This window comes from Sturnira hondurensis, unplaced genomic scaffold, assembly GCF_014824575.4.
Source record: "Sturnira hondurensis isolate 20B ecotype Veracruz unplaced genomic scaffold, ASM1482457v3 Scaffold0009182, whole genome shotgun sequence".
Taxonomy (NCBI): Eukaryota; Metazoa; Chordata; class Mammalia; order Chiroptera; family Phyllostomidae; genus Sturnira; species Sturnira hondurensis.
In genome coordinates this window covers 5,062-30,685 of record NW_028081813.1, presented here as the reverse complement: position 1 = coordinate 30,685, position 25,624 = coordinate 5,062, and the positions used below count along the sequence as shown (strand labels likewise).

Genomic DNA, 25,624 nt, shown 5'->3' with positions numbered 1-25,624 from the left:
AAGAATTTAGTTCGTTCAGTGAATTCCTTCACATTTTATGTTCCTGGCAGAGAGCTGGGCGCTGGGGACATCAGAGACATAAGACCAGGTCACAATACAAGTGCATAAGATAGGAGAAGCAAACCAAGAAGAGACAACCGGCCACATATATTAATTCAGCACCTGCTGGATACCAAGGCAGCCAGCTCTGTCCTGTGGGGCAGTGTGTTCAAGGGTCTTGGAGCCAGTATGGGAGGAGAGGACACTTGGGCTGGATGTTGAAGGGGCAGAAACCCCCAAGGGAAGTCACTAGGCCAGGAGGTTAGGCTGTTGTCTCCTGGGTCAGATCACCCTCATGTCTACAGTCGCTGGTGGGAGAGTCAGGAATGGTAATTGTGGGAGAAACAGAGTTCAGGTGGAGGGCTGGGAAAGCAGGAGCCTGAACAGTCCGATGGAGTTGAAAGATTACGGGCTTTTGGAGTCAGACAACCAGGGACTAATTTGGGCTGGCCTTCCGTAGGACACCAAGTCGCCCTGAGTTTCTGCGTCATTATTTGTGAGGTGGGGCTAATGTCTACTTGACAGGGTTGTTGGGAAGATTTCAAGAAAGTCCTTGACCCTCGGAGTATCCTAAACTTATGTTTGTTTTCTAAAAAGCAAAGAGTCCGGCCCTAGTGGCTCGGTGGGCTGGGCATGGTCCCTTTTCAGCAAACTGAAATGTTGCTCGTTGATTCCCAGTCAGGGCACATGCCTGGGTTGTGCGTCAGGCCCCCACTAGGGGGCGTGCGAGAGACCACCAACTGACGTTTGTCCTGCACAAAGGGAGCGGACACCGACAGAGTGAGGATGGCAAGCAGGAAGAACTGTTTCTATTTCTGGGGTCAAGTAACATTTCGTGGGCCCGCTTTATCTGGCTCTGCCCATCTGAGAAGCACAGGTTCATTGGTGAAAAAATCACAACAAAAATCGGGTCGCTTGAGGTGGTGGGGGGACAAGAGAGTAGGAAGATGTGGGATGATAGCTAAAGGGTAGGGCGTTTCTCTTTCTTAAACATATGAAGGATTTTTTTCCCCATCACCATTTATCCCTCCTATACCCTCTTCCACCTTCACCTGCCCCTCACACCCTTGGAGTTTCTTTTCAGGGAGATGAAAATGTTTAAAATCAACTGTGGTAATAGTGGCCCATACCTGTGAATACACTAAAAGCCAGTGAAGTTTATTGTTTTAAATTTTATTGTACCTTTTATTTGTTTTAAAGAAAGGGTAGGCTTTTTAAAATTGATTTTTTAAATTTGTAAACATTTGTGTATCGATTTAAGAGAGAGAGAGAGAGGAAAGGAGAGAAACATTAATTTGTTGTTCCACTTATTTATGCATTCATTGGTCGATTCTTATGTGTGCCCTGACTGGGACTGAACCCACAGCCTTGGCGCATCAGGATGACACTCTAACTAACTGAGCTACCAGGCCAGAGTTTTATTGATTTTTAGAGAGAGGAAGGGGGAGAGAGAGATAGACAGACAGACAGAGAGGGGGAGAGATCAAGACAGACAGACAGAGGAACACCAAGTTGTTGTCACACCCATCCATGCACTCATTGGTTGATTCTTATACGTGCCCTGACTGGGGAATCAAACCCGCAGCCTTGGTATATCAGGACAACGCTCCAACCAACTGAGCTACTCAGCCAGGGAGGACGGTACACTTCAAACGTGTGATTTAAATGGTATGTGAATTATATCTCAATGAAGCTGTTACAAAAAAGAACACTTCTTGCTGGACTAATTTTCACTAACCTGGTGACAATGTGAAAAAGAAGGAAGTATAATTTTTAAATATATGGGATACCAAAGGGACTGAGTGAGGATTAAATTAGTATGTAACACACACCAAAGAGTTTAGCACCCTCATTGGTAAGGAATAAGTTTGAAAGTGCTAGTGTCCTTCTAGCTTCTTCCCTTCTGCCAAGAGATCACACCAGCCAGAGATCAGCGAAAGAGAAAAAATAGAGAAGTTCTTTATGTCAAATTACAAAGACAGAGGAGGGGAGTGTGGGGGGAGGGCAGGCAGGGCCTGGGAAGACCCCCTCCCCTTCATTCACAGGTTTAGATGCTGTTCCATCTGTTTTTGAAGCTTGACTTTCTGGATCTGGAGGAAAGAGAAAGGAGCAAGAGCCAGTCTCGTGACCTCTGCCATCTAGGAAGACCCACAGTCGTCGGCATGTGCCTGGGACTGAGGAGTTTCATAGGCTAAAGCCAGGGAAACTTTGGGGCAAACCAGAATATAAGTTGAATACTTGGTCATCATACTGTCAGACTCTTACCTGCTGCTGAGGGAAGCAGAGGGGGGACCACCCTGTCCCTCCCTTGTCTTCTTCACCTAACATACCTTTCCTGTGACAGTGAGGGGGTACTCGGTGGTGAACACGATGTATCGGGGAATCTTGAAGTGGGAGATCTGCAGACCAGAGGGAGATACAGCATGAGGCTGGGTGAAGGTCATAGGGTTGGAGAAGGGAACAGTGGGCTCGGTGGTTGGCAGGGAGATGGGGTTGAAGAACCAGGCACTATCATTTGGGGGTGCATGGAGGCTCTCACCTTCCCTTTGCAGAAAGCCTTGATGTCCTCTGGCGTGGCCTCCTCCCCATCCTTCAGCCGAATGCAGGCGCAGATTTCCTCCCCCATCCGGTTATCCTTCACTCCCACCACCTTCCAGAGTCACAGACAGGCATCAGACACCCCTAGCCCCATCCATGTTTCCTGCTCCCGGGTGCTCACCTGGACCGGGTACCTCACCTGCACTTCCTGCACCTGTGGGTGCGTGTGAAGGAAGTTCTCCACTTCTGTGGGGTAGATGTTCTCCCCACCCCGGATGATGACATCCTTAGAGCGGCCCACGATTTTGCAGAAGCCCTGCTCATCCATGATGGCGATGTCTCTGTAAGGAAAGGCTGGAAATGGCCTCTTGCCTGTCTGCCTCAGCCAGCTGGCTTGCTCACTCATTCATCATGCATTTATGGAGCACCTGATAGGTGTTTTGCACTGCCCTAGACTTTGGAGGATCCAACGTGAAAAAGACATTCCCTGGCACTTACAGTCTAGTTGAGGAGGCAAAAAAAGCAAACCAATACCTACATATTCTCTCTCTCAACATATCTATACACATGCCTTTCTTTGTGGGCTTCTTTTCTATCATTCAGGTCTCAGGTCAAACATTTCCACATTGAGTAAGCCTTCTCTGACCACCCAAACTCAGAGAAGTTCCCTTCCCTATTAGTAGAACTTTCTTCCCTATGATCCTATTTTTTTCCTTCATTTTTATCAGTGTCTGAAATGATCTTATTTCTATGTCTCGCTCCACCAAACATGTGAGAAGTAAGAGCAGGATCCTTCTCGTCTTGCTTTCTCTTGGCCTGCTGGCGTCTTAACCGTGCTAGCACATGACGGGTGCGTAAGAACTCGTTGCATGAACAAATGAGTGACTAAAACTAAATCTCGGCCTGGATTTTGCCGACACTGGCACCGCATGCTGTCTTGGCGCTCTCTCCAGTACCACCTTTGATCCTTCCGGGGGCCCTGTGCACTGCCTTCGACCATCCCCATTGCACACGCTGTGGAAATGAAGTCTGTGAGGGGCGATCCTGACACACATATTCTCCCTCTTCTCAGTTAATGTTCTTAGCTCAGCCCCAGGACTCCTGGCTTCCCCACCGCAGCCAAAGCCTCCACCCCACCCTGCACTCTCACCCTGTCCGATACCACTTGTCCAGTCCAATCACTTCCTCAGTCTTCTGGGGATCATCCCAGTAGCCCATCATGATGCAGTACCCTCGGATGCACAACTCTCCGGGTGTGTTCAGCTCTACTGTGGCCCCCGTCTTCATGTCCAGGATCTTGGCCTGGAACGGGGCAGCTTCAGGCTGGGGTCTCCCATCCTCTCATTTCAGGATACGGTGGGGTTACTCAGGAATGGGTGAGAGCTTTGCCTTTCCTCTCCCCAATAATGAGGCCCTTCTGGCTCTGCCAGCATGATCCAGGGAAGGGAGACAAAGGCCAGATACCTAAGCTGGGCATGCAAGACTAGGGGAGGCCCAGGTCGGGCATGTGGGAGAAACAGAGTGGACAGGACCTGCTGCAGAGAAGGCCTATGGGGGATCAGGCAGGCTGGAGAATTACAAATTGTGCAGAAGAAAAGGGAGCGTTCTCTTACTTCCCATTAAGCAGCAAATAGAGAAGCCAAAGAGGGTGGTGTGGCTGGGTCATGTGAGCAGGGGAAGTGGCAGAGAGGCAGAATCTGAAAGCCTAGTGGAGAAATGAGCCACAGCCAGCATGAAAGGAAGGCTTAGCCTCTATGTGCCTCAGTGTCTGCATCTGTGAAATGGGGAGAACTGCGCTGGCCCTGTCTACCTCCCAGGTGGGCATCCCACAGAGGGGCGGTGAGGCTGTCGGATGTCACAGCACAGCACACTCACTGTGTGCTGTTCCTTTGTAGCCAGGGAGGAGGGAAGGAAAGATCTGTACCAGGATGGCAGTGGCTTGAGGGGAAGCAGCGGCCTGAACACACTGGCAGTGACCCCGCAGGTGGGAGGACACAAGGAGACAAGGGAAGCCAGGTATGGGCTGGCATAAAGCGCCAGTGTTGGAGCAGGGAAGGAGTCAGGGTTGGGAATTTGAGACCGAGAGATGATCTGGGTCAGCCTTGAGGTGCAAGGGACACCCCAAGGGACTGGTAGCTTGGGAAATCCAGTGTTTACACCAAATGAAAAGACTAACTCTGCTGAAGCGAGGGCAGGGGGTCTACGGGAGAGAAAGAGCCACGTAGGAAAAAAATCTGTGCTTTGGCTCCTCTTTGAGGCTGCCCTGGCTGCCCCGAAACAGACAGTGGGGCTTGGCACCAACACACCCCAGACAGGAAGGGAGGCTTCAGGGAAGTTCAGTTGGCAGCTGCTCACGGCTACAGCCCAGCTCTTCCTCCCAGGCCTCAGCCCACAGACAGCCTCAGGCCAGGCCCCGGGAAGACCCTGCTTCAGGGAAGAGGGAGTGCTCCCTGCAGGAGGTGGGGTCTGGGGGTCCTGGTCTGGGGCTCACCTCTGTGTGAGGCATGACTCTGCCCACAGTGTTTGCCTTCTGCTGCAAGGTGTCCTCGGGAAACTGCAGGAAGGTCACAGGGCTGTTCTCTGTGGTTCCGTAAGCAATCTAGAGGGTCCAGAAAGAATGTTAGGAGGGAGCTGGCCGGCTGCAGAGGGATGGGATGAGCTACCCAGAGGGGCTGGAAGGAACTCAAGGGAAAGTGAATGGTGGGGAAAGAGGCACAACTGGTAGAGATCAGGGGTCAAGAGGCAGACGTGCTGGGACACCGAACTGATAACAAACAGGAGCCCCAGATGTGAAACTGATGGCAGGGAAGACCTCCTCCTCTGGCCAGGATTCTCTCAGTGTGTTTCCCTGGGACCCTGATTGCTACCCTCCCCTTTCCTCAGGAATCCGGACGCGGTGGCTGGCAAGTGGGCACAGGGGTCTGGTAGGCTGAGGCAGGGCTGCCCACAGGGCCTGAGCTGTCCAGGGCTGGTCCTTTGTAGCCAGGGCCCAGGCCCCCTTACCAGCCGGCCCTCCCAGTGCTGGGGCCACTGCCCAGGTGTAGCCGCTGCCAGTACATTCTGGCGCCACCCTGGCCACAACCCTGGGGATGGGAAAGAGGAGGGTGGGATATTTTAGAGATTAAAAGGGGGTGGGGGTGGGACTGTGCTTATTCAGTTGCCTGACTCTCTGCCTGCCTGTGGCCTTCAGATGTGTTTTTGAGTCCTGTGGGACTCACTCTCCCGCACACCACCACTGTACGCATGCGCGCGCGCGCACACACACACACACACACACACACACACACACACACACTTCTTGTTAGTGTTCAGCCATGGAAAAAGGAGAGAGTAGTCACAAGGGAAAACTCAAGCTTCAGGCCGGTAGAAGGAGCCCCAGGCAAGTCCAGGGGCGGGGAAGGAGCTCGCATCTCCCTGGGGCTGGCGGCGCGTCTAGCCAGAAGGGGGAGCCCGACGCCAGGGCGGCTCGCTCGCTTGGCCCGCGCCGCACAAGAGCCCCTTTAAAGCGCCGCCGGCTGGCCAACCGCTGCGAGACTCGCGTCCGACTGTCCAGCCCGGCTTCCTCCTTCTCCGGGTCCAGGGCACCGGGCCCAGTGTGCATGGGGGCGGGGGACGGGGGCCGAAGCGCGGCGCGGGGGCTCGAACTTAAGCAAACAAATATGTTCACCGACCGCCTCCATCCCCGCGGTGCGATGTCTGGGCTCTAAGCCACCCCCTAGCCTCCCCCCCCCCCGCCGCCCCCCACCACCGGCCCAAAGCATGGGGAAAAGAGCTAGGAGGCCCGAAAAGGAGCAGAGCCTGAGAGCAGGGGATGAGGTCGAGGGCCGCGGTCCCAGCCAGTCCCGAGGGGTTGCCAGCTTAGGGAGGGGCCCCGCCCCCGCCCAGTGGAGGGCGGGGGGGGGGGGCATTGCCGGGCGGGAGGGAGTTGAGCCCGGTGGCCTCGACGCTCCACGTAGGAGCTGGCTCCCGCTGCCGGTTGCGGTCAGGGCCACCGTATAAATAAGGCGGGAGACCCGAGCGCCGAGGACGTCCCGCTGCCCGTGTCCCGCTGTCGTCGCCGCCGCTGCCCCCAGCCCGGCCCCAGGCGTCCGGCCATGGCCACCGCCTGCCCTGTCCTCTTGCTCAGCCTCGGCCTCCTGGCAGGCCTGCTGCCGGCGTTGGCCGCCTGCCCCCAGAATTGCCACTGCCACGGCGACCTGCAGCACGTCATCTGCGACAAGGTGGGACTGCAGAAGATCCCCAAGGTGTCAGAGAAGACCAAACTGCTCAACCTACAGCGCAACAACTTCCCCGTGCTGGCCCCGAACTCGTTTCGGGGCGTGCCCAGCCTGGTGTCGCTGCACCTGCAGCACTGCCAGATCCGCGAGGTGAGCGCCGGGGCCTTCCGCGGCCTCAAGCAGCTCATCTACCTGTACCTGTCCCACAACGACATCCGCGTGCTGCGCGCGGGCGCCTTCGAAGACCTGACCGAGCTCACCTACCTCTACCTGGACCACAACAAGGTGACCGAGCTGCCCCGGGGGCTGCTGTCCCCGCTGGTCAACCTCTTCATCCTGCAACTTAACAACAACAAGATCCGAGAGCTGCGCGCAGGCGCCTTCCAGGGCGCCAAAGACCTGCGCTGGCTCTACCTGTCCGAAAACGCACTCAGCTCCCTGCAGCCCGGATCCCTAGATGACGTGGAGAACCTCGCCAAGTTCCACCTAGACAAGAACCAGCTGTCCAGCTACCCCTCGGCTGCGCTGAGCAAGCTGCGGGTGGTGGAGGAGCTGAAGCTGTCCCACAACCCCCTGAAGACCATTCCCGACCACGCCTTCCAGTCCTTTGGCAGATACCTGGAGACCCTCTGGCTGGACAACACCAACCTGGAGAAGGTGAGCTCCTGGCTGCAGAGCTCTGCCCTGGCTCCTTCTTCTCTGTCTCGAGACCCAGGAATCCAGGGCCACAGCTGGGCACCACTCCCTCTCCCCTGAAATTGCCTCTGTCCCTCAGGCTATCTCCAAGGCGAGGAGCTCTGTCCCTTATCTTGTCACATTTCCACCCTGCCCTGCTGCCCCCGTTCCTAATCTTAACCAATGCCCTCCTAGCATATCTACTTATAAGTGGGGCTGGAGCTGCTCTGACCCCACCAATGGCCCCTAGGAGGTATGTCCAATTCTCCCAAATCCCCTGCTGTGGGCAGCAGCCACCCCTTCCTGTTGGGCCCTCTGCCCCTCCTCTGCTGCTTTTCCCTTCTCCAGTAAACCTACCACCCCATAAAGGGAGGTTTGTTTATTGAGGAGACTTCCAGGGGAGCTGGGCGGATCGGGCCCACAAAGAGACCCTGTTCCTGGAGGGGATGTGCATGTGTGCTGAGGGGTGGGGGGTGCTGGGGAGGGGGGAGTAAATACCGGAGGAAGACCTCCTCCATGCCCCCTAGAGGCCCTGGTGGATTCCACCCACCCGCCCCCACTGCCCCTCCACATACATATCCCACTGCATTCTAGGTCCATTTCAACTGAGTAGGGACCAGGACCAGAGGCTCCCCCAGATTGCAGGCATGGCACCCAAGAACTCTGTGAAGGGCCAAGGCAAGAACCATAGATCATTGTCAACCTTTGGCACAGGTCCCCAGGCATCTCCCTGCAGGGAAGACTAAATATGCCTCACTGTCTCCCGGACTACTGACAGCCCTGTGCCCACTCCAGTCCCCAGACCCATTTCCTGGCTGCAGCCTCATTGAATTCTTCCTCCCTTGTGATTGACACTCAGCACCTGGCCAGGTGGTCCTGCCTTGGGTCTGGGTGGAATCGCTTCTTGGAGCTGGAAAAACTGCTCTGGCACAAGGGTTTCAGCCGGGAGTTTGGGGCAGGCACTGGGGCAAGGTGGGGGAGACGGTTGTCAGAACAGTCCAGTTACCAGAGAACTTCACACCCATCCCTGGCCACGGGCATGGAGACAAGGACAGAAGCACAGGTTGTAGGCAGCCAACTTCTGTCTACATGGACGGAGCCTGCCCTTCCATAGCCTGGCTGCTCCCCAGCCGGAGTCAGGGTACCCTGTGCCTTCCACCCTCAGAGCCAGAGCAGCCTTTCTGGACAGGGACTGATCTGGGACAGGGGAGGCCAGGCAGGCTCCGTGGCGCCTGGGCCAAGATGTGGGCACCAATAGAAGGTTTCCTCCGGCGCTGTCCAACCCGGCCAGCTGCTCCCCCAAGCAGGCTCCACAAATAGCTTCTGGCAGGCAGTGAGGGAGCAGTGAGGACAGAGCTGGGGGAAGTCCCAGAGCCTCAGGGCTGTGGGGAGCCTGGGCCCACTGCCCGTCCCACCAAACACTGACCAGCTTCACCATGCGCCAGCTCGGGCCACTGGGGCCAAATTCTGGCCGCCTCCCCAGTGGCAGTGTTTGTGCAGAAAGTGTGGTGCCAAGGGTAGAGGAGCTGGGTGTGGTCCCACAGCTACTGTGTCCTCCCTCGTGTGGCCCTGGGCAAGGGACTTAGCTTTTTCCTCCCACCTGCATGTTGGGAAACAACACCAGCTATCCCAGAAACGTGGCTGTATGTATCAAATCATCAGAGACAACTTAGTCGTATTGTGACACTCCTCAAGGTGTGACTGCGTATGTCCAGGGAAGGACCCTGCCCCTCTGGGGCCACGAGCTGGGAGAGGCTGGACGCTGGGCCTGGGGTGCTTCACTCATGCCCACCTTACTCCCCAGTTCTCTGACGGTGCCTTCCTGGGTGTGACCACGCTGAAAAATGTCCATCTGGAGAACAACCGACTGAACCAGCTGCCTTCCAACTTCCCCTTCGACAACCTGGAGACCCTCACTCTCACCAACAACCCCTGGAAGTGCACCTGCCAGCTCTGGGGACTCCGGAGGTGAGTGCACCCCCATGCTGCCCCCAGAACCCACGCTCCTGTGTTGCAATGGAGACCTGCTGGCCCTGCGCTAAGATGTCCTGGGCCTCTGTCCTACGCCTGCTATCTGATAGGCGCGGGGCTCTGCAAGTTCCTTCGTTTATAAAATGAACATGATGGTTCCCAGACTATCCCGGAGCCAAGTCAGTCGGGCCCCAAAACAGCCTTGTCCCTTCCTGCATCACCGCCACGGCTTCTCTCTGTCTCTTCAGGTGGCTGGAAGCTAAGACTTCTCGCCCCGATGCCACTTGTGCCTCACCCACCAAGTTCAAGGGCCAGCACATCCGTGACACAGACGCCTTCCGCAGCTGCAAGTTTCCCACTAAGAGGTCCAAGAAAGCCAGCCGCCATTAAACAGGTGGGAACAGGGCAGGCAGGTCCTAGTTCCCCTCTGTGGAGATTGTGGCAAGTGAGGAGGGCGCCCCAGGGGACTCCCTCCCCACAGGGTACCATGCAGACCCTCCAGTTTCGCAGGGAGAAGTGGGGAAGATCGGGTCCCCTTCTAAAGGGGGAAATGACACCGCCCAGGGCTCCCACCATCCTCTCCAACATCATCTGGGTTATCGGAACCCTGACATCGATCCTTGCTTCATCACAGGTCCTAATCCAGCCAGTCCCGGGGACTGGTTTCTGCCTTCCGTAGGAGAAACGACTGACCTCCCCACCTCTGGCCCCACCTTCTTCCACAGCCTCTGCTGACACACAGAGCCGTCCACACCTAGACATGTCCTGGCCGGGGGACTTGGGACTCCAGCAGGGACCCAGCCCCACCATCTCCACGTGACAGTGAGGGCTCTGTCACACCTGGCCCCTCCGCCATGGTTCCTCTCAAAGGAGGAACCCCAAGTTCTGCCGCTGAGACCCCCAAGTCCTTCAGAACCAGAACCGGGTAGTCATCAGGATGGCCATCCTTCCATCTGCTCCCCTGACCCTTCTGTCTGGAAACAAACACCAGATCCTTGCCCCGCCCCTTGTCTCCAGGAAGGGTCGTACGTAAGCCTGTGCTCCAATCCTGCCAGCCCCTTCCTGCCGGGATGCTCTCGCAGGATGCTGGCTCTTTGCCACACACCCCCCATGCTGCATTTCTCCCCCAGATTTCTGTAAGTATAAATGTGTGTATGTATAATATGTACTCCCTGTTGTTCGCTATCTCCGTGATTCGCCAGCTGTAGATGAGGCCAGACTGCATTTTCTCACGTCTGCTTTCTGGAAGATGGGTGGGCCGAGAGGGTCTACTCTGGAGACGGGCCTGGGCTCATCCCCGCTCCTGTACATCTGTTCTCATCCCAGGCTGGCCTGCCTTCCTCCCCCAGCCCCAGCCCTCACTTACCACCAGATCCTTTGCGTTCAGCTTGTTTACGATGGCTCGGACCAGGTCTGGGGGTGCAGGGGCACCACCAATGATACCTGAATCGGAGACAGGGCTGACACAGTTGCCCCCTTCTCCAGGCCCAGTGGACCCCCTTTACCTGAAGGTCTTTCTAAGGAAGAACATTCCCTGTCTTCCTTGACCTTGGTCCTGTTCCTACACTTGGGCTGGTGTCCAGGGTAGCTGGGAATTTGCCTCCCTCCCGTCCACGTTCCTACAGTGACTTTCTTGCCCCCTAAATAAAGGACTGGGTGTATATTGAGCTCACCCGGGCCAATCCTGGCCTGGCCACCCTTGGCCCCATCCCACCTGCACTCATGGATGAGATGTCATAACTGGAGAAGTCTGGCTGGTTCAGAATGTCCACGAACATTGTGGGGGTGCCATACAGGAAGGTGCCTCTGTGTAAGGAGGGGTGGCATCTCAAAATCAGGTTTGGAAGTCAAATGGAACTCCCTCTTCTCACCCACCCCACCTTGAACCTGTAGTAAGGGTCAAGGCTGCAACTGTGGGAAAGGGGCAGAAGTTCTTTGGAAAAATGGACTAGTGCTCTCCTGGGGTCCCTCACTGCCCTGTCTCCATTTCTCCTGGCCAGGGGAAGGAGACGTCCTGCAGAGGGATCAGGTCCCAGGAGTGAGGAGGAATAGGAGGGTCTTACGAGCCCACAGGTGGCTGCCCACTGATGCCCACCTTTCTTTGCTGATGGCCTCCAGCACCTGCTTGCCATTAAAACTTGGAGAAGGCAGGATGAGGGGGACACCCCGTAGCACGCTCACCATCATGCCTCCCACAGAGCCCAGGCAGTGGTACAGGGGAGCGGGCAGGATTAACCTCGGCTCCACTGGTATCTGGAGAGGGAGGCAGGAGGCTAGGTCTGTCCTGCAGCCAGAAGCTCCAGACGCGGGTTCCTCTGGCCAGCAGGGAGAGCCCAGCAAGGCCCCACCCATGCAGGGTGCCAGTAAGTCGTAGCCAGCACCCCCTCACCTTCAGGTGCAGTTTCATGCGCTTGCTGAGGAACTTGGAGTTGTTGACGATGTTGTAGTGGGAAAGGGTCACCCCCTTGGGGTTGCCTGTCGTCCCCTGACAAGATGAACAGATAACACTTGGCCTCTTTCTCCCCACTTCCTTCACCCCGGGGCCACTGCAGGGATGAGCACGGGATTGTGGGACTAAGAGTTAGGAGACTGGGTCCATGCACTCATTCAATGACCGTGCCGTGCCAGGTGATAGGATCAGAAATGTGGCAGATAAAGTCTTATCAAGTGCCTCAGAGGACTCCAAGGCTCACAAGAAGGTTCCCCTCCTGAGCCTCAATTTCCTCATCTGCTAAATGAGGGAGCAGGCCCCCCCCCCCCAGCTCTGACCTGTAGCGGCATGGTGCATCTGCCCCTGCGCTGGGGACAAGAGGGTCAGGGGAAGGGCGCATGTGATAAGGACTCCTAGTGCTATTGTTTTCCAGGGTATAGAGAACAGCTAGGGTCAGGGCCAGGAGAGGCATCTGCACTCTGACCTCATCCGTTGTGTCCTCATTCACGGTCAAGGGTCACTGAGGGAGGCAGGGGTTAGCATGCCAGCCTGGGCTTGGGCCATGGAGACCCCTGCCTTACTGAGGTAAACTGGATGTTGATAGGGTCGTAGCAGGACAGGAACTGTTCGGTGTGCCGAAGCTGGGCCAGATGCTGCTCCGTGTTTCCGGCCGCCACCACATCCTCCAGGAGCAGTGTCCCCGGCAGAGGGTCATCCAATGAGATGAGCGTGGTCAGATCTGGGAGCCTGGGGGTGGGGAGGGTAGAGAGTCAGGGACTGAGGGAGGGGGCACAGAGACACCAGCCTCCTCCCTGGGGGTGGGTCAGGGCAGAGGGGGCCAGGATGCCACATAATGTACCCTTCCCAACCAGGGACACCCCCACCTCTGACACTTCAAGGCCCCTGGCTGGGCCTTCTCCAAGTCTGGACAGATCTGCTTCAGGATATTGTAGTACTGCTGGGTCTTGAATTGCTTGGGGAACACGAGGGCTTTGCAGCCCACCTGTGGAATGGGAGTCCCCCCACCGCCGACCAGTCAGCAGAAAGCCTCACACTGGGAATATGGTGGAGTCCACACTCAAAGTTGCTCTCTCTGGCTCTGGCTGGTGTGGCTCAGTGGATTGAACGCTGGCACACATGCACTGCTACCTCAACACACAACACACACATGCCTGTAACACACCCACATGACTCATTCACGTTCCACTGCTGTGACATATTCATGTGCTGAATATTCACCAGCCTTGCGTCTGCCTGACTACCTCCTCCTCCTGCCCACCCACAGCCCAAGGAGGGCAGACCCTGGGTATTGCCTGGCTGTGCATGCCCTCCCCACCCCATCAGCCCACTGTGACAACTGAAAGCCCCTATTCCAGATCAGGAACAGATCCTACCTTCCTGAGCACATACTCCAACTCCATGGCCTGGTAGGCTGGGTTCACAGACACCTGAAAGGGTACATCAGTGTCCTGGGCAGACCCTGTCCCTCTCATTACCCCTCTATCCCTCAGAAGGCACAGAAACATAGTGTAGACAAAGGTGGCACCCTGCCCCCCTGGACCTCCTTGGTAGCTTCAGGAGAAAGCTACCCAAATACCCATGCAAGCACTGGTTTGGTTCTGAGGCCAAGGGGCCAGCAGACTTCCTTTGAATGATGCCCTTCTGATGCCCCCCTCCATACCCAGCTGTGCCAGGCCAGCCCGTCCTCACCAGAATGATGCCTGCTTGAGCCGTGGCCAGCTGCATTAGCACCCAGCCATAGGAATTTGGTCCCCACATGCCCAGTCGGTCACCCCTGCAAAGGCCGATACTCAGGAGCCCAGAGGCAGCTTTGTCCACCTGGTGGAAACAGGGCATAGGGGTAAGGTGTGGGCAAGCAGGAAGGGGCCATGATGCCCACTTCAGCCCTCAGCTCAGGCGTTCACATCAGAACCACCTAGACACAAGGCCTCATTGGGACTGGAGTGGGGCACGGAATAGGCAGCGTTAATAAGCGTCCCAGAAGCGACTGATGCAGGAGGCATCTGGGCAACTTCTGCCTCAACCCTGTCCCCTTCTCCTGACATCTCTTGGGGTTCCCAGGCAGCCCCAGCTCCCTGCCCCACAGCCAGGTGCTGCCCTTATGCCCCCCCCACCCGCCCCAGCCGGGGAAGCCTGGGGGCTAGCACCTGCCCATTTGAAGAGTTCGAGGTCAGGACCCACCTCTTCCTTGAGCTGGGCAAAGGTCAACCTGATGTCCTCATGGAGGACGACCAAGGCCTCCAGGTTTGGGAACCTCTGTGCTGTGTCAGCCAGGCACTGTCCCACGGTCTTGTTGATCAGTTGAGGTTTGGTGCAGCCCCGGATGTAGCTAAGGCCTCCGATGGGCAGGATGTCAGTGGGGTCCACCTCTCCGGAACTGTGGGGAGAGGTGCCATGGGCTCCATTGCCCCGGGCCAGACCTCCCCAGCACCAATAGCCTGGCACACCCAGCTGGGAGGTAGGTCCTTAGGGATCACTGCTGAAAGTGAGGACCCACCCCATTCATGTCCAGGAACCATCGTCGCTGAACTTAGGGGCGGCTTCACCCTTGGGAGATCCAAACCAGAATCTGACTTCATGCCCATAATCAGAAAGAAGGCTCTTTTCCCCAACCTGCTCTGAAGTTTCCACTCAGTGCCAGCAGCCTGGAGCCTTGGTGCGAACACAGTGGAAAAGGAAACCAAGGCAAATCTTGGGGCTTTGACCCAACAGACAGGTTGCCCGAGAGGCGTAAGAACAATGGCCTCGTCCTAGAACCACACCCTCCTGATGAAAAAAGCCCCTGGGCACTTCTCACAAAGTAGATAGGTCCAGCACAGGGACTGACCCTTAATATAAACTAGGGACTATAGTCTAGGATCAAGGACGGTGCACTGATTGTAACAGATACCGATGCAAGATGTTAACGATGGGAAACTGTCAGGGTGGGGCAGGTGTGAGAAGCGCTAGTTCAGCCTGCTCAGTTATTCTGTAACTCTGAAACTGCCCTACAAAAGTTAAGTGTACTACCGTATTTTTTGGACTATAAGATGCACGCCCCCCAAATTTGGGAGGGAAAGGGGTGCGTGTCTTATAGTCCAAATTGGTCTTTACATTTACACTGGTGAAATATGATGTTGTTTATGTTATTAAATATTTTAACCCACTTTTTGCTTCAAAAATTTCCCCCCTCTTTTTTTCCCTCCTCTAAAACCTAGGTGCGTCTTATGGTCCGAAAAAATGCGGTAATTATTAAAGAAACAAAACCATAAAAGGCCTCCGGGAGTCCAGGTATTGTGTGCTGAAGACTGTGTGAGCTCACTTGCTCACCCTGGGCGGCAGGTGCTGGGCTCCTCCTGGCCAAGCCTATGGAGCAGTGCAGTGGGGTTCCGGTCCCATCGGAGAGGGCCTGCTCCAGGTCCCAGTCTCCTAGGCCACCTCTCGGCCACCACTGGGTGGTGTGGGCCCTGAGAGCCAATCCCGATGGTTCAATTCTGCAGCTGCTAAACCATTGCTTATGGTTTGTGGGGGAGGATTTCTGGGAAAAATAAGGTGTGCAGGCCAGGGGGGAGCAGAGGAAACCCTGCCATCTCACAGGAGGGGGGGGTCATGATGCCCCGGATTAGGTGGCCCAGACTTCACCCCAGAACTGGCGCTGGGGGGTGAGGATGAGTCGCATGGGTGGGTGGGGCACTGCTGACGCTCTGCAGGCAGTGAGCAGGCATCGGGCTGCTGTTGGAGGCCCGAGGTCTCATCCTAGCTATGCTGCTAGCTGGGTGAGTGACTGTCACAGAAGCCTGTGTCCCATGTCATGTCCCCTCAGTGCGTCTCTGTGCTTTCGGCTGCTGGGACAGTTCCTTGGGGGTCTGTGTGTTCAGGGACTTCCTCGAGACTCCCCTTCTGTGGCTGGACAGTTCTGGGAGGCCACTGGGCCCTCCCCGAGATCCTGGGGAGCAAAACCCTGGTTGCCCGGGGTGAGGACTTTGATAACACTGCTGATACTGGCTTCCTGCCCTCTCTCCTCCTCCTGCTCCCTGCTGTTTCCTAGGGTCACAAACAAACCATCCGCATCCAAGTCCTTCTTTCCAGGGGAATCCAAAATAAGACACAGGATTTATGCTCTCTAGGCCTCAGCCTTCCTGCACCAGGTGGCTCCTATGGGTGTGGGAGCAGAAAATAGGCAAGACTTTCAGGGCCTGAAGATCCTGTGAGTCCACACCAACAACTGTCCACAGGTTGACACACCTAAAGAACTGCTGAGGTGGTTTCCAGTGGTCACCATGGCACCCTTCCAGAGAGACTGTGCCCCCCAAATCCCTACCTCACAGACATATGGTAGAGGATGAGGAATAAAGTGAAAAAATAAAATGGAGTCACTTCAGTCAAGCTGCCGAATTACTGAAATCAAGTGGTTGAGGCATGAGGAAATGATTCTATTCTTTAAAATAATATTTTATTTATTTATTTTTATTTTATTCCTTAGAGAGAGGGGAAAGAAGGAAGAAAGAGAGGTAGAGAAACATCAATCAGTTGCCTCATGTATGGGCCCCAACTGGGGATCAAACCCGAAACCCAGGCATGTGCCCTGACCGAAAATCAAACCAGTGACCTTTGGCTTTGCAGGACAATGCCCAACCAACTGAGCCACACTGGTCAGGGGAAAATGATTTCTTCCTTGCTTTAACTAGCCCGGGAACTTAAAGTTTTATATAGATACCCCACTGATAATTTTCTGGTTACCTCCTGAAGGACTAAAGGATGTTCATGTGCCCACTGGATATCTGGAAGGTTACTATTTTGGAACAACCCAGAGGCTTAGAATGCAGGACTGATTCTTCTCAAGAATTCCATCTTTACTATAGGGACCATTAGCTTTTCATTCTTCAGAACACTGTGTATGGCCTAGTTGTGTTTCCAGTTTGCAAACCCTGTGAGCCATGAATAAAGCTTTATCTGATTTCTAGCCAAAGCCCCCTGGTTTGTTTATGCTAGGTCAATGAGGGCGCTCATTTTTGCTCACTGGGAAGCAGAAATGCTATTTTCTTTGGGTTTGCGGAAGTGATAGTTGCACGAGCAACCACGTGGAGAGAACCTGCTTAAAAAGAAAGCCAACACAAGAAAAAAACAGGAAGAGAAAAGGAGACGGAGGGAGACAGAAACAGGAAGTCACAGTGGCCAACTTAATCTTGAGGCAGTTGAATCCCTAAACACAGCCGTCTAGCTACCTTCAGATTTTCCACTGTCAAAAGTCAATAAATTCCCTAACTTTAACCCAGCTTGGGGGGAAAATAGCCAAATTCCATTTGTGACAATATGGATGAAACCTGAAGGACATTATGCTAAGTCAAATAAACCACACGTACCCCTGGCTGGTGTGGCTCAGTGGGTTGAGGGCTGGGTTCGATTCTCAGTCGGGGCACATGCCTGGGTTGCGGGCCAGGTTGCATGTGAGTGCAAGTGAGAGGCAACTGATCAATGAGTATATCTCTCACATATGGAGGTTTCTCTCCCTCCCTTTCCCCTCTCGCTAAAAAAATAAATAAAATCTTTAAAAAAAAAAACTTTTAAAGATTTGGGGAAGAAGTCCGGGGAAAAGTTTTAAAACTTTTTAAAAAAGATTTTCATTGATTTATTTGTAGAGAGAGAGAGAGGAAGGGAAGGAGAAGGAGAAGGAAAGAAACATCAATGTGTGGTTGCCTCTTTGATTTGCAGTCCCGTTGCCTAATCCACTGAGCCACACCAGCCAGGGCCCTGGTTGTAATTCTGTGCTACAGTTTTGCAAGATGTTACGATTAGGGAAACTGGACAAAGTCTACATGGGATCTGTTTCTATTATTTCTTACCACTGCATGTGAATGTCGTATCTTCAAATAAAAAGTTTAATTGAAACAAGCTTTTAGAGTATATAATATCGGGGACTACAGGGCATATAACTGGGCTGCCCAGTTCAGTGGGCATCAAATCCACACAGTCTCGTCACTCCCGGCTGGGACGGCCCCTTGACACATTTCCAAGACCTATTCTGGGGCTCCCACTGCTCAGCTTGCCTTTTTACTGCCATAGGCAAGAGGTAAAATATTGGGCAGATGAGACCGTGTCCTTTTTCCCACAGTAATCAAAGAGAGTTAAGCTGTTTAATATATAACCCACACTTTCAGGAATGTTTGCCAGGGTCATTGCTCCTTCCAAAAGCAGGCCATGGTTTCTGAGCAAAACAGACCAGGCACAAGAGTATACACTCTAAAATTCGAGACTAGGTCACATTAACCTGTGGAGATTATAAATGAACCGTGGTAACCTCCAGTTAGGGAAGGGAATTGACTGGAAAGGGGCATGAGAGAAATTTCCAGAGGTGTGCTATCTCTCCTATATGGTAGCCAATCATCACATGTGGCTGGAACACTAGTCTGAATTGAGGTATCCTGTACGTGTTAAAAGATTTCATGGGGGGGGGGGGGAAGAACGTAAAATATCTCTCACTAGCAATTTTTACAAGGTTGATTACATGCTGAAGTGATATTTTGGCTACACTAAGTTAAAGAAAATATACCATTAAAATTAATTAAATTAATTAAGAAGTTTCCTACTTCTTACTACTTTTAAAATACAGCTGCTAGAAATGTTTAAATTCTCTATGTGGCTCACATTACATTTCTATTGAATGGCACTGTTTCAGAGTGGCGGACAAGTTCTGTATCTCGGAGTGCTGAGCAATGGGTGCATGCATTTGTTAAAGTTCACCCAATTGGACATTTAAGATGTGTACATTTTATGGGACGTAATTATACGATAAAGCCCCATATCCTACCACCGACCTAACATAGCCTCCCTAAAGGAGTCTACAGCCTGCAAAGGACGCAGAATATAAAGAGCTCCCAAGTGGTCAGAGTTTCAATAAGGTTTCACCAAGGTACGCTGCATTGATGAAAGCTTCCATGTTTAGTAACCAGAATGAAATCGCTGGTTTATGTGTCTTTGTGCGTACGTAGAGAAAGCATGCAGACAATTATTGAGTCCAGTAGACTCAAGAAGACAGAGGACATTTTCAAAAGCCTGAAATACTTGGGATCAGGAGGCATTCATGCTGCAGGTTTTCCCTTGGGCCGCTTGGATGGGACCCCCAGGAAAAGCACTCAAGAGTCAGCAGTAGGGGCTGGTTCAGGACACTCGCCCCTTGATGGGATCACTAAGCAACACACAAGGTCTGGATCTCCACTTTCTAGAGTGAAAACCCTTGATAAATGGCAGGTACCAGCAATCCCTCCCAGAGGACGGGGGAGAATCAGAGCGTAACACTTCACCTAGTATGAAGGCTAAATACTTCAGGGATCAGGTTCCAAGCCCAGTCTCCTTAGGAATCAGAGAATGTCTACAGAAATGTAGAGTGCGCTTCTCGTCTACGTGGCCTATTTTCCAAAGACACCAAGGCCCAGAAAAGCTGAGGGACTTGCCTAAGCCGTACTGAATTAGAAATGGTAGGGCTTGCGCTTATAGTCACCTGGCTCCACGCTGAGAGACACATGCGTGCCATCCAGTCTGAAAACCATGCCTTGTCAGGTAGAAACATGACTTGTTTATTTCGGAAGGGAAGGCGACTGGCCAGATAAACTGCTGATACCTGTCATTTTTCCCTACTTTTCCTAGTAAGGCCAACTCAGCAAATGAAATGGCATTCGGTGTTTTGATTTGTGCAGCAAGAATCAGGAAAAAGAAAAAAGTAGCTCTTAATCCTAGCAGTCAGCATGAGCACAGCACTTCTCATTAACCTTGAGCAGCTCCACCCTGGTTTAGACAGTTGTGCCAGTCCCTCCTCCTCTCCCGACAGGGCTGTTGAGCTCTGGCTTTGAGGTCACTACAGGAATGTGCAAAGCTGTTGTTTTTCAAGTGGCATCTGTATAACAGTTCATCACTTCATTGAGCTGGAGCTCTCCTTGGCACCAGGCTGTGGGTTAAGAATTTTCGTGCGTGACCTCGTTAAATCCTCACCGCAACAGGACACATTGGACAGGTCAAGTTCAACTTCAGTGCCAAAGCTCTCAGCTAGAAGTGGTTCATTGGAATCCAGATCTGTCTGGCTCTAAAGTTTCTGTCTGTAGATTGAATAGATAAAATAACCTCGGGGAGCTGAGGAGGGCTTCACACCCAGATTCCAGAGTTCAAGTGTAAGCAAGGTTTCATACAAGTCTGTAGGCTTCATACTTCAAACTCAGTACAGTCCTATCACTGACGGGCTCCAACCTCCTGAGGACACCTCTCCTAAGCCTATTTTTACAAAGCAGTCGTTCTCTCCTGCTTTGATTGACATCCATGGTGTAGCAGCGCCCTCTCTGCCTTAAGTCAGCAAGTCCATGGACTTCCCCACAGATGCCTTTGAGGGCAAAGCACTCGGTGAAAACAAGTTTGTTTCCACCACCGCACCCTTCACAGTATATTGTTCACCTCCTTGGTGCAAGGCAGGAAAGGATAACTAAAACCAATGCGCACCATTCACTGACCGCAATGGCCAAGTTTATAGTTCATTTTCTATCGTTCCATTTAGAGCGGAGGACCCCCTTGTGTAAGGGATACCATTATCCCTATCCCTTGCGTAGGGGTATCGTTACCAAACCACTTCCCAGTCATCTTCGGGGGAATTATGAGAAGAGTCGACCTTGTGTAACCCCTATGGTTCCCATTCAAAACGCTTCCTGGTTTAATACAATCCCCTCACGTAGGGGTAGCATTGCAGTTTCTGATAATGGCCCCTCTAATTACAGCCATCCCCTTGGCAGGCAGCCCATGAAGGCCGCTTACCCTCTGCCCCAACCACTGGCACCGAGTTCCTGGAGACCCGGCTCCAAGTATCACGCCTGGTTCTGAGAGGCTCGGTCACTGCTCCCTCCGACTTTCCCCGCTCCAGGTGCTCCCAACCCCCTCGATGAGCGCTTTTTCCAACCTTTTTCACCTCCCAGCACACATACGCTAATTCCTGAAATTCTGCGGCATCCCTCCCAAAAATATTTTTTGCCGATCTGACAAAAAATCGGCATAATTTTGATTCATTGGACAGCTATCGTTGTATCAGCTGCTGTCATTTTGCCATTTGACGATCTAAGGGGGAAAAGGGGGTCAGTGCCCCTCACTGAATAGTCAGGTATTGCATCTTTTAAAAATTCTTGCAGCACACTGGCTGAAAATCGCTGCCCCAGATGGATGCAACCAGGCCCCTGTTAAGAGATCTGGAGGATAAGCCTGTTCACCTCCAGTTCATCAAGGAATCAGTGTTGGATTGCTCCGTCCAAGACCCTCTGAAGCCCCAGCAGAGTTGGGGCTTCCTTGGGAAAGGGGGTGATACGGTGGCAAGGGGAAGTTGCTGGTGGTTCGGGAGATCTGGAGAGCAATGGACAGCTTCTTATTTCATCTTAGGGAAAAGGGCTCTGGACAGCCGTGACTCTGATGGAGATAGCAGTGTCCAGAAAATCCAAGGACTAGACATCTGGCTAGGCCAAGACTATCATCTTCTTGGCAACTGGCCAGGAGAGAGAAGCAGGGAAAGAGGCTACCGAGAAGGGGATCCTCTTCCACTTTCAAATCAGTTGGACTCTCTACCCAGATGCCATCAGAAGGTCCTCAGGGCTCAGCCCTGCCCCAAAGGAAAGACCGAGAAGAGCACGACGTCTTTGTCAAATAGGTAGCATTAGTGACAAACTCACCATGTTTAAGTTATGAGCCAAGGTTACCCAAATAGGTGGAGCGCCAGGGTTGTAACTCAAGAGCAAACTTGATCTTTCCTAACAAGTAAAATTGGAAATCTGATAACTAACAGGATTGGGTGTTGGGCTGTAAGGGACCAGATCAGAAAGAGCAAAGGACAGAAGTCCAGGAGTCTGCATATCGCTTGACCTGGAACACTGAGTCATGGTGGCCTGGATTTATATTTTTGCCTACTAGACTGCAAATCCACGGTCCACCGGCGTCCACAGTCCCAGCACCCACCGCGGCTCTGGCATAGGCTTTAGGGATGTCTGTTGACTGATTGAGACTCCTGAGGGTTTCTGGATGGGGAAATTGGAGTGGCAGGGGTGGGAGGAATTAGGCCCAAAGATTTCAAAATCTTCTCTCTCTAGACAAATAGGTTTTTTCATAACATGGAATTTCTCTGAGGCCTGGTACCCTTACCCTGAAATGGCAGGCCAATGGTAAGAGGGTGACCTGTTTGGTTCACACACACAAAATGTCAAAGGTCGGAAATGTTGCCGGGTATCCAGAGATGGCCTAATTTAGCATCACAAAACTTGTATACTTCGGCAGGTAACTGTCCTTAGAGCCTTCTCAGTATAAAAGGGCACCCAGGGGCCCAGCGGTGGGGCCTGGAGGGTAAGGGGAAGCACAATGGTTGAGCTTGCCTAGAGAGGTACTGGGCAGTTGTGAGGGACCAAGCTGGGAGACAGCCCAGCTCCCTGCACCAGAATCCCAGCTACTAGCCAGGCTCAAGTCTGCGTTTGCCCAGAAAATTAGGTAGAGTGACCTCAAAGCAAGTTCAGAACATTGTGATCTTGGAATTTTAGCCAAAAGGAGTTTATACCTCCCTCCAATCCTCACCACCCAAATTATTATTCTTATTTTTAAACCAACTAGCTCTCTCAGATAAGAAGCCTCTTTGGGCTCTTCCTCCCTTTTCCATGCCCAGGCCTGTGCTCTGAGATCTGGTGTCCAAAACTGTGTCCTGACCCCAGCCTGAGCACCTGGTGCAGCTGCATGGCAGGACAGGTTCAGTGGTGCTCAGGTTTCCCAGGTGCTGAAGGTAAACACCATCAGTGGACAAGTCCAGCTCTGCTTAAGCAACACTCTTCCCCATGAGCAATCTGAAGGGCAGGCAGCCTTACTCCAGCGTTACGCTGCTGGAGAGGCCCCAGAGCATCCTCTGCCTTCCAACCCCCATCCTTTGCACGGAGGACAAAGGGAAATAGTCCCAGTAAACTGCAAGGCTCAAAAGCAGTGTTTGTCAGTAGGTAATGAGGAGAGGGGAGATTGCTGAGTTTAGTGGCCGGGATGGGCAAGACCGGGTTGAAAATCCCCAAGTTTATCCCTGAAAGGGGGCCAGCTCAGAGGCAGTGCCCTGGGGCCAGAGCCAAGGCCTTGCTCCTGCCCTTCTCCCTCAAGCTAGACCGCGAAAGGCCCATGCTCCTGGCGCTCTGCGTGCCTAAGAACCTGAGAATCCAGAGTCCTGCACCAGAGCCCGGAAGCAGTGCAGACTCACTGCCAGCCATCAGCCAATTTCCAATCTGCAACAATTCGGCCATTATTTATTGTTGCCTGTGTGCTAGGTGCGGAGTACCTACTCCCCCAGTGCCATCCAGAGGTGCAGCAGCTGCAGGCCTCCCAGCCGGAGTGGGATCGGGCCCTCAACAAACTCCTGCAGGAACCACCCCCATCCCCCACTTCTGGAGACTAGCCGGGCCCCTCTCTTCCCCGGGCCCCGTACCTGAGGGGACGGACGCCCCGAAACCTGGCTTCCCGCCAACCCCTAGAGAGAACGGTGCGCGCCCCTAGCACCCCGCCGGGGCCAGCGCACAGCCTCCAGAGGGGCAGCATTCGGACGCAGACAGCCATGGCTCACTACGCCAGTGTCCAGGCGGAGAAAACTTTTGAAGAGAGCCAAGGGGGTGGGGGTGGCCAGCGTGGAGCGCGCGGGGCGGGTAGGGGCGGTGTGGGGTGGGGCGGGGCGGGGCGAAAGCGGTTGCGCCTCGCGCCACCTGGGTCTGCGAACCGCGGCCATCCTCCTCCCACCCTAGGATTGCCCTGATTTCCCTCTGTATTCGAGAGCCCCTGGCTGCAGCCCAAAGCAGGTTTCCCTCCCAACCAACAGGGACCTGGGTTTGGGGGCTCAGGATTTTGTTGACTTCTGTAGAGGGGAGCCGGTAGAGCCTGAATGCGGGGCCGTGGTGAGGCACCCCTTCGTGAGACTGAGACCAGTTTAGCGAGCGGGTCACGTGCTATCACCAGTTTAGCGAGCGGGTCACGTGCTATCAACTCCACCCCGCCCCCAGAATTGGGCTCCGAAGGCCTGCCAACTGAATCAGAGAGCAGAGAAGGAGTGGAGATGGAAGGGCGCTAGGACAACAACAGAGACCCCACGTGAGTTTCAGAAGGGAGGCCAGTTAGTGCCCCCATCTCCCATGGGGCAGCCTGCCATCCCTCTCTGCCTTCGTCCTCCCACCTGTGCAGGCAGGTGGCCTCAGGGCACACTGCAACCTTTGCTTCTCCATCTCTCCCCTGCCGATCCCGCACAGTCTGTGAGCTGCCGCAGGTGTAAATGGAAAGCAAGCTCACTCTAACTCCAGACTCCGTTTATGGTCCTCTGAGCTGAGGTGTGGCTGCAAGATGGAGAGGTGACTGCTCATCTCTGGTCCTGGCTGGAAAAGGTGGCACTGGGGCACCAGAGTGGCACGTGTGCCAGGTCCACACTGTCTGTCTCCAGCCTTGACCCTTCCTCCAGAAGGGAGAGGGAGAGCAATAGGAGAAAGGCCTGGCAGGGTGACCTCCCTTTTCATGACCCAGAGGTGGTGACGAAAGCTGAGCAAGATGTAAGGGACAGTTCAGCGTGGAATTCGGCCTGAGAAGACCTCAGCCCTTTTCGGAAAACTTTGGTTCAAATGGGGAGGAGACTATGCTGCTTATCTTCATGACTCTGGGAGTGACCTCTAGTGCCCCTGGGGTCCAGGGTCTCAGGGAGAGTCTCCCCACTTCACATTGTGTGTGTGTGTGTGTGTAGGGGGGAGCTGAGAGGGACACAGGGGAGCAACGTGATTGTGAGGAGCCCAGCTTGCAAGCCTGCACCTTCCTGGTGAGACTTCCTCACTGCATCTGATAGCCCAGCCTAGGTATATGGGGTGAGGGCGAGTACCCCATGTCTGGGGTATCAGCCTGCCTGATACCCCAGACATGGGGTACCAGTACCATTCTGTGCCACTGGCTTGCTGGGTGACCCTGGGCAAGTTGCGGCCCCTCTCTGGGCTTGTGAAGTGAGGGGTGGATATTGATCTTGCAGGCCCTTCCACTTACCATGCTAGTTTGAGGCCCATTCTTGGAGAACGAGAGAGATGAGTTCATCCTTGAACTTTGCTGCAGAGTTGTGTCTCCACATATTGGATTTGTTCCACCTTCCCAGGCATCCATGCATGGAATCACAGCCATCAGGATACTTCCCACAAGTCACACTCTTCAAAGATATTATTTTTGAGCCCTGGCTGGTGTAGCTCAGTGGATTGAGCGCGGGCCTGCAAACCAGAGGATCGAGGTTCGATTCCCAGTCAGGGCACATGCCTGGGTTGTAGTCCAGTTCCCTGCAGGCCAACTCCCAGCAGGGGACGCACAAAAGGCAACCATACATTGATGTTTCTCTCCCTCCCTCCTTCCCCTTTAAAGATAAATAAATAAAAATTTTTAAAAAAAGATGTTATTTTTGGCCCACACAATCACCCTGCAAGTGTTGGGAACCGCCCTGCCTGGTTTCAATCACCCCCCATGGCTAAGGCTGAGTGAGGGACCTTCGGACCATAAGCCACCAAGGAGACAAAGCTTATGTCCCTGGCAGGAGCGCCGCTTCTGCTTCTTTTTCCATAACTGGCCCCCAGTGCTTGATCAGTTAGCCAATGACGGATAAGATTCCCCAAGCGGGGAACGACCTAAGACAGGCATGATCACATGGAGGCCCCAGGGAAGGACTTGGGGGGCCATGGAGAAAGGGGGTGACGGACCCTCACCCCTTGGC

At 53.8% G+C, this 25,624-nt stretch overlaps 2 protein-coding genes across 3 annotated transcripts; one reads left to right on the top strand and one right to left on the bottom strand.

Moving 5' to 3' along the window:
- Positions 1-1,824: 1,824 nt before the first annotated feature.
- Positions 1,825-23,494, bottom strand: ACSF2 (acyl-CoA synthetase family member 2). Its single transcript, XM_037056833.1, has 16 exons — positions 23,336-23,494; positions 14,074-14,269; positions 13,582-13,710; positions 13,266-13,319; positions 12,756-12,874; positions 12,453-12,618; positions 11,830-11,925; positions 11,536-11,693; positions 11,155-11,246; positions 10,807-10,883; positions 5,069-5,176; positions 3,728-3,879; positions 2,777-2,918; positions 2,579-2,689; positions 2,370-2,438; positions 1,825-2,129 (listed from the first exon to the last, which is right to left on the bottom strand). The coding sequence occupies exons 1-16, from the start codon at positions 23,461-23,463 to the stop codon at positions 2,079-2,081; spliced, it is 1,848 nt and encodes a 615-aa protein (XP_036912728.1). The 5' UTR covers positions 23,464-23,494; the 3' UTR covers positions 1,825-2,078.
- On the top strand, positions 6,363-10,608 carry CHAD (chondroadherin). Of its 2 annotated transcripts, none has more exons than XM_037056836.1 (4): positions 6,363-7,451; positions 9,274-9,437; positions 9,689-9,834; positions 10,166-10,608. In XM_037056836.1, exons 1-3 carry the CDS (start codon positions 6,672-6,674, stop codon positions 9,828-9,830), a joined length of 1,086 nt encoding a protein of 361 aa, XP_036912731.1. In that variant the 5' UTR covers positions 6,363-6,671; the 3' UTR covers positions 9,831-9,834; positions 10,166-10,608. The 2 variants fall into 2 exon arrangements, with proteins under 2 accessions (XP_036912731.1, XP_036912729.1); XM_037056834.1 differs by lacking the exon at positions 10,166-10,608 and adding an exon at positions 10,075-10,164 and having other exon boundaries at positions 6,364-7,451.
- Positions 23,495-25,624: the final 2,130 nt, after the last annotated feature.

What these genes read in the sequence shown, in the direction of transcription:
- CHAD (XM_037056836.1), top strand. Translation starts at nt 6,672, where the DNA reads ATGGCCACCGCCTGCCCTGTCCTCTTGCTCAGCCTCGGCCTCCTGGCA. An exon ending in ACAACACCAACCTGGAGAAG is followed by an intron (nt 7,452 to 9,273) that starts GTGAGCTCCTGG and finishes CTTACTCCCCAG; the next exon opens with TTCTCTGACGGTGCCTTCCT. An exon ending in CAGCTCTGGGGACTCCGGAG is followed by an intron (nt 9,438 to 9,688) that starts GTGAGTGCACCC and finishes CTGTCTCTTCAG; the next exon opens with GTGGCTGGAAGCTAAGACTT.
- ACSF2 (XM_037056833.1), bottom strand. Translation starts at nt 23,463, where the DNA reads ATGGCTGTCTGCGTCCGAATGCTGCCCCTCTGGAGGCTGTGCGCTGGC. An exon ending in TCAACATCCAGTTTACCTCA is followed by an intron (nt 11,926 to 12,452) that starts GTAAGGCAGGGG and finishes TCATCTTGTCAG; the next exon opens with GGGACGACAGGCAACCCCAA. An exon ending in GCATGAAACTGCACCTGAAG is followed by an intron (nt 11,694 to 11,829) that starts GTGAGGGGGTGC and finishes CTCCCTCTCCAG; the next exon opens with ATACCAGTGGAGCCGAGGTT.